This window comes from Peromyscus californicus, unplaced genomic scaffold, assembly GCF_007827085.1.
Source record: "Peromyscus californicus insignis strain IS unplaced genomic scaffold, ASM782708v3 Scaffold_8__1_contigs__length_139910024, whole genome shotgun sequence".
Taxonomy (NCBI): Eukaryota; Metazoa; Chordata; class Mammalia; order Rodentia; family Cricetidae; genus Peromyscus; species Peromyscus californicus.
Window position 1 is genome coordinate 79,472,184 of NW_026294606.1, and position 14,292 is coordinate 79,486,475.

At 39.2% G+C, this 14,292-nt stretch overlaps 1 protein-coding gene across 3 annotated transcripts in view; it reads right to left on the bottom strand.

Moving 5' to 3' along the window:
* The window catches only part of Mpp7 (MAGUK p55 scaffold protein 7), a 209,649-nt gene that overhangs the window by 60,395 nt on the left and 134,962 nt on the right, over positions 1-14,292 (bottom strand). For all 3 annotated transcript variants that reach the window (XM_052727335.1, XM_052727333.1, XM_052727334.1), the window contains one exon: positions 13,567-13,647. In XM_052727335.1, the coding sequence (XP_052583295.1) occupies positions 13,567-13,647 (81 nt within the window). The remainder of the gene's footprint in view (positions 1-13,566; positions 13,648-14,292) is intronic.

Genomic DNA, 14,292 nt, shown 5'->3' on the forward strand with positions numbered 1-14,292 from the left:
TTAGCTTCTGCAATTCCAGCACTGCTATGATGAGGTGGTAAGTAGAGTCAGGAATGAGCTAGCCTGGTATACAAAGCAGCAATCAAGAGCCTCTGTCCTAAGATTGTCCTCTGACCTTGACTCAGTCAGGGTTTCTATTCCTGTGACGAAATACTATGATCAAAAAGCAAGCTGGGGAGGAAAGGGTTTATTTGCCTTATTCTTCCACAGCACTGTTCATCACTGAAGAAAGTCAAGACAGGGACTCAAACAAGGCAGGACCCTGGAGGCAGGAGCTGATGCAGAGGCCATGGAGGGGTGCTGCTTACTGGCTTGCTCCTCATGGCTTGCTCAGCCTGCTTTCTTTTCCTTTTTTTTAATGATATTTTTTATTAAAATGTTTCATTTATTTTACATCCGAACCACAGCCTCCCCTCCTCCCTCCTGCTATCCCCTCACCCGTTCCCCTTTGCTCCACCTCTCCAGTTCACCTCTCTCCCACTTCTGTTCAGAAGGGGGCAGGCCTCCCATGGGTGCCAACAAAGCATGGCCTATCAAGCTGAGGTAGGACTAAGCTGCTCCCCTTGTATTAAGGCTGCACAGGGCAACCAACCATTAGGAACAGGTTTCCAAAAGCCAGCCAAAGTGTTAAGGACAGGACCCACTCCCACTGCACAGAGTCCCACAAGTAGACCAAGCCACACAACCATCACACATATGCAGAGGGCCTAGGCCTGTCCCATGCAGGCTCACTAGATGTTGGTCAATAGTCTGAGCTCCCATGAGTAGGCCAGCTACTTCTGTGGGTTCCCTTGTGGTAGCCCTGACCTCCCCCCCCAGCTCATATAATTTTTCCTCCCTCTCCTCAACAGGATTCTCAGAGCTTAGCCCAGTGCTTGGCTGTGGATCTCTGCATCTGTTTCCATCATTTACTGGATGAAGGCTCTTCGATGACAACTGGGGTAGTTACCAATGTGATTAGAGGAGACAGCCAGTTCAGGCTATGTGTCCACTATTGCTAGGAGTCTTAGCAGGGCCATCCTTGTAGATTCATGGGAGTTTCCCTTGTATCAGGTTTCTGTCTGACCCATAAATGCCCCCCACACACACATAAAGATGTCTCTTTCATTACCCTCCCCCTCCATCCACCCCTCAACCTAATTCATGTTCCCATTCCCACTCACACCCAGTCTACCCAGGAGATCTTGTCTATTTCCCCTTCCCAGGGAAATCTATGCATCCCCCTTTGGGCACTCCTTGTTACCTAAGTCTCTCTGGGGCTGTGAATTGTGATATGGTTATCCTTTACCTTACAGCCAATATCCACTTATGAGTGGGTACATACCATGTTTATCTTTCTGGGTGTGGGTTACCTCACTCAGGATGATTTTTTCTAGTTCCATCCATTTGCCCTAAAATTTCCTGATGTCATTGTTTTTAACAACTGAGTAATATTCCATTGCACAAATGGACCAAAATTTCTTTATCCATTATTCAGTTGAGGGACATCTAGGCTGTTTCCAGGTTCTGGCTATTATGAATAATATTGCTATGAACATAGTTGAGCAAGTGTCCCTATGGTATGATTGAGCATCCTTTGGATATATGCCCAAGAATGGTATAGCTGGCTCTTGAGGTAGATTGATTCCCAATTTTCTGAGAAACCACCATATTGATTTCCAAAGTGGCTGTTCAAGTTTGCACTCCTACCAGCAGTGGAGGAGTGTTTCCCTTACTCCGCATCCTCTCCAGGATAAGCTATCATTAGTGGTTTTGATCTTAGCCATTCTGGCAGGTGTAAGATAGAATCTCAGAGTCATTTTGATTTGCATTCCCTGATAGCTGAGGATATTGAACAATTCTTTAAGTGTATCTCAGCCATTTGAGATTCTTCTATTAAGAATTCTCTATTTAGATCTGTATCACATTTTTAATTGGATTATTTGGGTTTTTATGTCTAGTTTCTTGAGTTCTTTATATATTTTGGAGATTAGCCTCCTGTCAGATGTGGGGTTAGTGAAGATCTCTTCCCATTTTGTAAGCTGCTATTTTGTCTTATTGACAATGTCCTTTGCCTTATAGAGGCGTCTCAGTTTTAGGAGGTCCCATTTATTGTCAATCTCAGTGTCTGTGCTGCTGGTGTTCTATTCAGGAAGTTGTCTCCTGTGTCAATGTGTTGAAGGCTATTTCCCACTTTCTCTTCTATCAGGTTCAGTGTAACTGGATTTATGTTGAGGTCTTTGATCCACTTGGACTTGAGTTTTGTGCAGGGCAATAGATATGGATCTATTTGCATTATTCTACATGCCAACATCCAGTTATGCCAGCACCACTGGTTGAAGATGCTCTCTTTCTTTCCATTGTATAATTTTGGCTTCTGTGTCAAAATCAGGTGTTCATAAGTGTGTGGATTTACATCAGCGTCTTTGATTCCATTCTATTGATCCACCTGTCTGTTTTTATGCCGATACCATGCAGTTTTTATTACTATAGCTCTGTAGTAGAGATTGAAATCAGGGATGGTGATACCTCCAGAAGTTCCTTAATTGTACAGGATTGGTTTAGCTATCCTGGGTTTTGTTTTTTTCTCTATGAAGCTTAGTGTTGTTCTTTCAAGATCTGTAAAGAATTGTGATGGGATTTTGATGCAGATTGCATTGAATCTCTAGATTGCTTTTGGTAAGATGGCCAGTTTTACTATGTTAATCATACTGATCCATGAGCATGGGGGATCTTTCCATTTTCTGATATCTTCTTCAATTTCTTTCTTCAAAGACTTGAAGTTTTTGTCATATAGTTCTTTCACTTGTTTGGTTAGAGTTAACCTAAGGTATTTTATATCATTTATGGCTATTGTGAAGGGTGTTGTTTCCCTGATTTCTTTCTCAGTTCTTTTATCATTTGTATATAGGAGGATTACTAATTTTTTTTTTTTTTAGTTAATCTTGTATCCAGCCACATCACTGAAGGTGTTTAACAGTTTTAGGAGTTCCCTGGTAGAACTTTTAGGGTCACTTACGTATACCATCATATCATCTGCAAATAGCGATATTTTGACTTCTTCCTTTCCAATTTGTATCCCCTTGATCTTCTTTTGTTGTCTTTTTGGTCTAGCTAGAACTTGGAGTACTATATTGAATAGATATGGATAGCCTTGTCTTGTTCCTGATATTAGTGGAATTGCATTAAGTTTCTTTCCATTTAATTTGACGTTGGCTGTCAGCCTGCTGTGTATTGCTTTATTATGCTTAGGTATGTTCCTTGTATCCCTGATGTCTCCAAGATTTTTATCATGAAGGGGTGTTGTGTTGGGGAATATTAAAAAAGATAAAAGGAAAAGAAGGAATGAGAGAGGAAGGAGGAGGACTTCAGGGGCCAGCCACCCAGCTACAAAACCAGCAACCGAGTAAGAGTGAAAGACTACAGAAATAAGAAAAGGAAAAGTCCCTGAGGCAAAAGGTAGATGGGATAATTTAAAGTTAAGAAAAGCTAGAAAGAAACAAGTCAAGCTATGGCTGGGCATTTATAAGTAAGAATAAGCCTCCATGTGTGATTTATTTGGGAGCTGGGTGGCAGGCTCCCCTAAAGAGCAAAAACCAACAATATTTTGTTGTCCAATGTGCTCGAATTTCCATAGGGCAAGAGAAAGCTTTTTTTTTTTTAAAAAAAAAAGTATACAGTTCCTTTAAGAGTCTCTACCTGCTAGTGAGCCCTTGAACAACTAGTACATTAAGTAGAAACAACAACAACAAAAACAAACAAACAAACAAAAAAACTAAGTAAAAATGCCTGTTCATGTCATGACCATCCCGACTGGGCTCTGAGCTTTAGGCTTGACTTTCAAGACTCAAGAAGTGGGCAGAGCTAGCTACCAAAGTCACTGATGGAGATCCCATGCCACTCTGCTTAGCAAATTTTTTGCTTGTGCAGACAAAAAAAGGCTAAAAGATATGCAGTAAAAGAGGTCCAGATGGAAAAAAAAAAAAAAACTCTAAACAGGTTACAGTGTGTTTAACAATGTGCATAGGCTTAAGAAAAGAAAAAGAGTATGGAGAGTATAGTAAGAAATAGTTTAAAAATAATAAAATCGCCGGGCGGTGGTGGCGCACGCCTTTAATCCCAGCACTCGGGAGGCAGAGCCAGGCGGATCTCTGTGAGTTCGAGGCCAGCCTGGGCTACCAAGTGAGTTCCAGGAAAGGCGCAAAGCTGCACAGAGAAACCCTGTCTCGAAAACCCCCCCAAAAAAAAAATAATAATAATAAAATCTTTAAAGAGAGAAATAAAAAAAGAAAAAAAGCCACATAAGATGGGAAATGCACAGGGAGTATGGATCCTGTATGTTATTGCATTGATTTTGAATTTTTTTGCATGCTGACAAGCAAACAATAGATGATAAGAGACATGGGATTGTGAGCAGGACTGCAGGATTGAGCCAATCTAGATACTCTAGGAATGCCTTAACTTTAAAAAAGAAATAAAAAAATATATTTGTCAAATGGAAATCAAAAATGCTTTGGAGTTTTGTACCCACAGGAGATGAGAGGCTGTGGATTCCTTCAGGAATAATATGGATCAGGTTTAATTGGAGAAGAGCACCTGATTCTTAACAGGTGACATCTATCAACAAAGGTTATAGCTGGTCTTCCCAGGATTTGACCATTATCTCAGATTTTCTCAGGGACCGCTAAAAAAGATATCTTCAACCACAGATAGCAGGAAGTAGTCTAGAGAAAATTATGCCCACATTCCCAAGAGTAAGGGAGTGTGGGTGGTTTTTAGCTATTTGTGGGTCATGGATGTTTGTTATAATTTAGGGGAATATAGGAATATAGGATAAAAAGATAAAACTATTAATCTCAGATAGTTTGCATTGGCATTGATTTTGGTATATTGATACAAATTTAAAGTTATTTTTGTTATACTGTATATATGTTTCCACTCTTGTTTAAAGGATTTATATATATTGATAAAAATTTAAGGTTATTTTTGTTACAACATATTATATGTATGCTTCTATTTTTGTTTGAGTTATTGTTCCTATGCAGTTCATTTGGAAATGTAGGGTGAAGTTCTAGTTTTTGAAAGCTATTATTATAAACTATATAGGACAATCAGGAACATAAGTTAATGATTAGTTATTTATAACAATCAAAATTGTAGATATATTAGGTATGCTTTCCAGATCATATAGATATATTTTAGATATATAGATGGTCTTCAAACCTTTCAAAGACATACAGAATAAGGCATTTAAAATGTTTTGTTAACTTAGGACTTTTCATGACAATGAGACACATCTGTTCCTGGCAGCACCAATTTACTTCAGAGATGATGAACATCAAAGAAACTCATTATGGAGTTTGCTTTCAATGTGGCAAGGCTAGCCATTTGTGCAAGAAGCTGCATTGGACTGATTGACAGTATGTTGTATAAACTGGACATGCAGGACCCATAGAAAGTGATCACTGAACTGTCCCAAAACAAGGCAGGATGGTCCTTCAGGGTTCCTGCTTCCCAAAATAAACTGCCAAACATTCTGCAGGACACAGAGGAAAGTGACTGGCAAACTTTGCCAATATAGGTGGGACAGTCTTTCAAATTTCCTGCTTCATTAAAAAATTAGCCAGATACTATGGGCCTGTAGGCTGAAGATTGATGCTCCAATGTTGCAGAGGAACTTTGGGTGACTGTCCAGGCAGTCAGATGTCTCTATCATTTCTAGAGTTTTTGGAAGTTGTTTGCAATACATTTTGTTTACTTAAATAATATTATATCCTTCCAGGGCCTTTGATGGAATTGAAGACTAGATAGTTATATTTGCAGTTTTCCTTAGGCATGATAGAAAGTAAATTAGATATGAAATTTTGGATTCACTAAGATAGGATAGATTATGGAATATTTTCTTTAAATTTACCACACATAAATGAACTGGAATTCATTACATTGTGAATGTAATCTTTTCTTGATAATCGTTCTTATTGTATATAGTCTTATTTTGTTGAAGTTGAAACCTTTCATTTTTTGTTTAGACAAAAAGGGAAATGTGGTAGAATATTATTTTAAGGTGTGTTACTTTTGTTTATGTTGCATTTCTTTAACTCTGTGAAGCTATGTTACTGTGTCTGTCTAAAACACTTGATGGTCTAATAAAGAGCTGAATGGCTAATGGTGAGGTAGGAGAAAGGACAGGCAGGGCTGGTAGGCAGAAAGAATTAATAGAAGGAGAAATCTGGGAGGAGAGAAGAAAGAAGTAGACAGAGAATGAGGAGCACATCAAAAGCCAGCCACACACCAGCACAGCAAGCCACAGAGTAAGAAAGAAAGGTATACAGAAATAGCAAAAGGTAAAAGCCCAGATGCAAAAAACAGACAGGTTAAGTTAAGAAAAGCTGGCAAAAAATAAGCCAAGCTAAGGCCAGGCATTTATAAGTAAGAATAAGCCTCTCTGTATGATTTATTTGGGAGTTGGGTGACAGGCCCCCCAAAAGAGAAAAACCAACAAACCAACAATAGTGTTGAATTTTGTCAAAGGCTTTTTTAGTAGTTAGTGAGACGATCATGTGGTCTTTTTCTCTTCCAATATGTTTATATGGTGGATTACACTGATAGATTTTTTATGTTGAACCATCCTTGTATCTCTGGGATGAGTCTACTTGATCATGTTGGATGATCTTTTTGATGTATTCTTGGATTCTGTTTGCCAATATTTTATTGAGTATCTTTGCATCAATGTTCACGATGAAAATTGGTCCGTAATTCTTTTTCTTTGTTGAGTTTTTGTGTGGTTTGGGTAACTGGCCTCATAAAAAGAATTTGGCAATGTTCCTTCTGTTTCTATTATATGTAATAATTTGAGAATATTGGTATTAGCTCTTCTTTGAAAGTATGGTAGGATTCTGAACCGAAACCCCCTGGCCCTGGGGTTTTTTTTGGTTGGGAGACTTTAATGACTGCTTAACTCCTTGGGGGTTGTAGGTCTATTTAAATTGATTATCTGGTCTTGATTTAATTTTGGTATGTGGTACCTATCAAGAAATTTGTCCATTTCTTCTAGATTTTCCAAATTAGTGAGGTACAGGTTTTTGAAGTATGACCTAATGATTCTCTGGATTTCCTCAGTGTCTGTTATGTCCCCCTTTTTGTTTCTGTTTTTGTTAATTTGGATATTCTCTATCTTTTAGTTAGTCTGGATAAGGGTTTGTCTATATTTTGTTGATTTTTCTCAAAAAATCAGCTCTTTGTTTCATTGATTCATTGTATTATTCTCTTTGGTACTACTTTATTGAATTCAGACCTCAGTTTGATTATTTCCTGGGGTCTACTCCTCCTAGATGAGTTTGCTTCTTTTTCTTCTAGAGCTTTCAAGTGCACTGTTAAGTCACTAGTGTGAGATTTCTCCAAATTCTTGATGAAGGCACTTAGTACTATGAACATTCCTCTTAGCACTGCTTTCATTGTGTCCCATAAGTTTGTGTATGTTGTGCATTCATTTTCATTGAATTCTAGTAAGTCTCTAAATTTTTTCTTTATTTCTTCCTTGACCTAGTAGTAATCAGTTGAGAGTTGTTCAGTTTCCATGAGTTTGTAGGCTTTCTGTAGTTTATGTTATTGTTGAACTCCAACTTTAACCCATGGTGATCCTATAAGATACAGGGGGTTATTCCAATTTTTTTTTTTTGTATCTGTTGAGATTCACTTTGTGACCAAGTATGTGGCCAGTTTTAGAGAAGGTTCCATTAGGTGCTGAGAAGGTATATTCTTTTGTGTTTGAGTGAATTGTTCTGTAGATGTCTGTTACATTCATTTGAGTCTTAACATCTGTTAGCTCCCTTATTTCTCTGTTTAGTTTCTGCTTGGAAGAATTATCCAATGGTGAGAGTGGGTGTTGAAGTTTCCCATTATTAATGTGTGGGGTTTAATATGTGGTTTAAGTCTTAGTAATGCTTCTTTTAAAAAATGTGAGTGCCCTTGTATTTGGGACATAGATGTTCAGAATTGAGACTTCATCTTCATGAGTTTTTCCTTTGATAAATATGAAATATCCTTCTCCATCTCTTTTGATTAATTTTAGTTTGAAGTCTATTTTGTTAGATATTAGGGTAACTACACCAGCTTGCTTCTTAGGTCCATTTGATTGGAAAATCTTTTTCCAACTCCTTATGCCGAGGTAATGTCTGACTTTGAAGTTGAGGTATGCAGTAGAAGAATGGATCCTGTTTTCATATCCATTCTGTTAGCCTGTGTCTTTTTATTGGTAAACTGAGTCCATTGATATTAAGAGATATTACTGACCAGAGATTGTTAATTCCTGTTATTTTTTTGTTTTGGGTTTTTTTTTTTTTGTTGATAATAGTAGAGTGCGTGTGTGTGTGTGTGTGTGTGTGTGTGTGTGTGTGTGTGTGTGTGTGTGTTGTTTCCCTTTTTTGGGTTTTGCTAGTGTGAGATTATCTATTGCCTGTGTTTTTGTGGATGCAGTTAACTTTCTTGGGTTGGAGTTTTCCTTCTAGTATCTTCTGTAGGGCTGGGGGTTTTTGTCGTGAAATATCTTGTTTTTTCTGTTCATGGAGATTAAAAGTTTTGCTGGGTATAGTAGTCTGGGCTGGCATCCATGGTCTTTTAGAGTCTGCAAGATGTCTGTCCAGACCCTTCTGTATTTTAGAGTCTCAAATGAGAAGTCAGATGTAATTCTGATAGGTCTGTCTTTACTTGGCCTTTTTCCTTTGCAGCTTTTAATATTCTTTATTCTGTGTTTAGTGTTTTGATTATTATGTGGCAATGGAACTGTTTTTATAGTCCAGTCTATTTGTTGCTCTGTGAGCTTCTTATATCTTTATAGGGATGTCCTTTAGGTTGGAAAAGTTTTCTTCTATGATTTTGCTGAATATATTTTCTGTGCCTTTGAAGCTGGGACTTTCCTTCTTGTATTTCTACTATTCTTAGGTTTGGTCTTTTCATGGTATCCCAGATTTCTTGGATTTTTGTGTGTGTATGTGTATTAGGAATCTTTTAGATTTAACATTTTCTTTGACTGATGAATCTATTTCCTCTATTGTATCTTCAATGTCTGAGATTCTCTCTTCCATCCCTTGTATTCTGTTGGTGATGCTTGCATCTGTAGTTCCTGTTCACTTAATCAGATTTTCCATTTCCAGAATTCCCTTGGTTTGTGTTTTCTTTATTGTTTCTATTTCCATTTTCGGGTCTTGAACTGTTTCCTTCACCTGTTTGATTGTTTTTTCTTGGCTTTCTTGGCTTTAAGAGGTTTATTGATTCTTCCATTTTTTTTTTTTGTTTGTCTTTTCCTCAATTTCTTTAAGGGAATTTTTCATTTCCTCTTTAAGAGTCTCTATCATCTTCATAAAGTTATTTTTAAGGTTGTTTTCTTGTGCTTCAGCTGCATTGGAATGTCCAGGTCTTGCTGTTGTAGGATCACCAGGTTCTGGTGGTGACATCGTTCTTTCTGTTATTGACTGTGTTCTTACACTGGCGTTTAGGCATCTGGATTTGGGATGATTATAGGTCTATTTGTTGATTCTTGCATTTGTCTTTGATGGAAGTGTGTATTGTTCCTTTGTTTTCTGTTTCCTCTCTTGTCTTCTGGCCTAGGTGGCCAAGGGTTCTGGTGACTGGCATGTCTTCAGGTCCAGTATCTGTATTGAGGTTTGTGGAGCCTTGGGCTATGGGGCCCAGTGGAGGAGTGGTGTCCTTCTGACTGGTGTGGCTGTACCTGGGCCTATGGAGTCTGTTGGAGTTGCAGGGAAGGGCTGGTCATGGGGATGATGATGAGGTGGAGGGGGGAGTCAGACAGCGGAGTGGGTCTTGGGATAACAGGATCCAGTGAGTGGTGACGTCCAGCTAGCAGAAGGGTCACTCACCTCATAGCTGGCTTGTGGGAACTGCACCAGAGCAGTGGAATTCCACCAGAGTTGGGGGCAGGGTCCAGCAGCCTTGCTGGTGCTGAGATGGGGGTGGGGCACAGAATGTGCCCTGGGTCAGCCTGCTTTCTTATAGAAAACAGGACTACCAGTCTAGGGATGGCACCACCCATCATGATCACTAACTGAGAAAATGCCTTACAGCTGGATCTCAAGGAGGCATTTCCTCAACTGAGGCTCCTTCCTCTCTGATGACTCTAGCCTATGTGGAGTTGACACACAAAACCAGCCAGTCCAGACCTTCATGCAAATAAATACGCACATTCAAGTGAACACACACACACATGGAGAGAGGGAGACTTACAAAAGTACTACCAAGGAACAAAGATTCCAGTGCTGCTTGATTTCCACGGACTTTAAATTACTTGAAATTTCCCATGATGTAAACACAGTGCTAGAGATAGAGGTCAGTAATTAACAACCCTTCTATCTCACTAAGGATAGATACCTAAATCATTTGTATAATGTATTCAGCATGTTTGAAAAACTGCTTTTCTGTGGGTCTGTCTGTCTATCTGTCTATGTGTCTCTGTGCTTGAGACTACTTCCCTGCTCTGTGATCCTATAACTAACATTTCCCTACTCATATATACGTGTGTGTGTGTGTGTGTGTGTGTGTGTGTGTGTGTGTGTGTGTGCGCGCGCATACCTGCTGCAAGGTATCAAAGATACTAGGCAAATATGCTTCCACTGAAACACACACACACACACACTTAAACCTTGAATCTATTTGGAATTCATTGTAATATGGATTTCTCTTATTTTTGCCTCTGATTATCCATTTATCCCAATATTATGTGTACAGTTGTGCCTCAAAAATGGACCGTGCCCTGTCTCCAGCAGGGCCACAAGCATGTTGCACTGGAGTCCTTTCAACAGACTCCCAGTTGGCTCTCCTCTTCAGCAGGACTTTTACTTCCTCACTGCACTCCACACAGGGAGGGATCCTGTCACCTTGCTACTGAAATCCTTTTGATGGCTTTCCCCTGCACTCAGAATGAAATCCCAATTTCTTCAAATGCTTACAACTAGGGTGGTCATATCATTTATCTCCCTAATAGCGCAGCCACTGAAGATAAAAGAAAGCCTATTAAAAACAGCAGTGCAATCGCAGACCACGCTAGGCAAGCTCAGCTCCAAGCTCTTGCCTGTCTTCTAGCACACAGTACTGTCTGGCCAATGAAGCTTACTTTGTAGCTTCAACCTTTACAACCTCTTCTTTTTATTAAGACTTCGTGTACTATTCAACTTTACCTAAAGCATTTAGTCTTCACATCTCACACCCAACCCACTATGGACATCTCTGGCCTCTTCTGTCTACCTCACGCTCACCCACAAGTCAATTCTTCAACCCAAATATGCATTTCTGTCATTCCACATTATCTGCTGTGTTTCTTTGCTCAATGGGCACCTCTCCTACCACCTCCATTATTTAAACAGATCATCCACAAGTTCTACTGAGGGAGCCTGGCACAAAACAGGCACTAAATAGACATCTAAGAAACAATGGTTGGAGGTATATCTCATTTCATTTGCAAATTACCAAAAATAAGCTATAAAACTTACCCAAGAAAAATGTGGCAAGCCTGTGAGGTCTATATGTTATTATTCTATAGTCACCATGTATTTGACTGAACATATCTTGATATGTTTGGGGGGAAAAAAAGTCTTACTATTCTGGGGGTACATCTCAGGTCTCTCCTCAGTACTGTCAAATAACAGAAACAGAATAGCAGTCTAAAATTAAGCAATTTCCTTTATCCACTAAAAATTTAAAAACTGCTTATATTATATAAGAATTGTAGAGATACTGTATTCTATTTATCTTGCTTCCTGGGATAATAGAATTAAGTGATTATTTCTAAAAGAACCCCTAAAATTTGTTAGTAAGATAAGCTTTTTAAAAGAATTACCCATAAAAGTGACACTCAAGAGGTGGCAGCTATAGAAATTCCTTCAAGGAGACTAATGTCAAAGGTTAAGTCAACAACAGAAGAAAAATACACTCGTCACAGAGTGAGGCTACTCACTGAAATACCATGTCTGGCTCCCATCCACTCTCCATGTATATTCCTTGAAAATACATCTTTCATGCTAACCTTGCATCCAGGTTTGGGTCACAGTGCTTTATAAACATAAAAACTAAACAGATCATCCATCTAACATATTTTCCACATGATGAAGTTTAGTTATTCAATCACTGTGAAGTTTTATCATATAGATATTCACAATGTCATTGAATAACGCTGACTTTTAAACCAAATAAAATTTTCTACCCAGAATGATGTCCTTATTATTAGCTAATTTCACTTCAAGCACTATTGGATAGAACAGCAAAACCTTTCATTTCTCATCTGAAACATTGCTTTCAACTTCTTAGTATTTTTGAACCAAGAAATCAATCTCACTAGAGAATTTAACCAGCCTCTCACAGCCACCACACCCTGCCGTGGCTGATGATAATTTCTTACAGGAAGTACAAAACCAAACGGAGCAATCTTCAGAGCATTGTCTGACTGAAAAGCTTCCTTCCCGAAGCACCTTAACATCAAGCAACATTTGCTCCAATCTTATCTTGCTTTAGAATTAAAATTTAACTTCCTGAGCCATTACAAATCAATTAGGCTTATGGTACCATTTATAGTCCATTTACTCTTTACAGTCATGTATTCGTACATTCTCTCTAGGGATTAGACATCATAGTCTATGCATGTTTTACTCCAACTCTGATTCATCACTATATTTTTTAAAATGTAATTTTAAGAGCAAATAGAGCATGGCCCCAAAAGACATTTCTCCCAGAAGGGCAAAAATCAGGTTTCTCATCTTGAAGGAGTTGGTGGTGGGCAATCAACATGATCAAAATACATTTTATGAAATTCTCAAAGAATTAATAAAATATTATTTAAAAAAGAAATCTCACCCAATATCCTACTATTATTAGTAATCTTCACAAAATAATCCATCATTTAATTACAGAATTCAGATGAGACAATATTTTATACATAATGGCAACAGTGTCGTGTCAAAATGTATACATTACAGGACTTTACACAGTCTGATTCCATGCATTCATGACCTCAGAACAAGAGCAGGAAAACTATGAATCACTTTCTCTAGATACCTTCCATCTGGAGGAAGGACAGTGATAAAATCACCAAGTAGTGAAAACAAGAGAACTGAGGTCTGGCCGCCAATGTTCCGCAATTATTCTATACTTGAAAACCACTCCGCTCTGTAACACAGAATGGCATCGTGAAACAGGAAGAACAGGAAGTGGGAGATGCTAAGGAAGGAGGAACAGAAATGCTGAAATCCTCCTGTCGTGAAGCACCTACCATCAATTAGCCAAGAAGAATAAGCCAGCCTGAAATCACCACAGGGTCTCTCTTCTGTACCTACTACATCAATGGAAACCTGACTTTCAAAGCAAATCAAACTTGTTTACTCTGATTCTGGCTTGCAATGACAGTCCTGTACAGCTTAAGCACTTCATCATACTCTTGAAGAAGCTCAGTTTTCCCCGATACAATTTGGGGTACACTGTTTGAATGAACAGTTACTTGAAGATGCAAACATGTGACGTGACTCGCCCGCAGCCCCGTAAGCAGCCCTGGAGAAGGCGTACATTACAGGTGCAGCACGTTCTCACCTTCACATTCGGTTTTGACAGCAGTTTCAGCAGCTCTCTGATCTCACTGTTTAGTGGCTTGTTCTGTAGCTCCTCAGCCAGCTGCAAGGGAGATTACAGCAATGTGAGCAACAGTTCGCAGAACACCATTAGGTTCGCCGTGTCACGACTGAATCTGGTTTGCTCAAAGCTATTGCTTTCCAGGGCTACAGGGTAAGTCGGCATGAAATGAAGCAGACCATCAACCCAAGCTCTTCTTTCCAGGCCCATGGCAGACCAGATCCAAGCCTCGGATCTGAGCACAACTGGAGCAATCCCATCAGCCAGTTCACCTCCTGATTTACTGCCAGGAGGGCAAATCCCAGCACTTCATCTGTGTGAATGGTCTTCTGCACACAGACAAAGGGCCATTTGTAAAAAGGGCTGGATCGGCTTTGACAGTGTACAAAAAAGCAAAAAAGACAGCTTCTGAATGAGGTGGTGAAATCCTCAGGACTTCCAGAAACCCACAGTAGTTGTGCTGTGCAGAGCTGGGATAAAAAGAACACCAGTGCTCCTAACAGAGTCAATGGTCTGCGGCTTTTACTGTGTTTCTGTACATGGTCTACAAAGTCTATTAAATATGAGCCAAGTTCATCATGAACCCATAACAGTTCGGCAACTACTCTGGTAACAACAATGTCAGAGCTACTTTATTGTAATCATCAAGAATGCCTACCTGCTGGTTCAGAAGAAAACACTGGAATT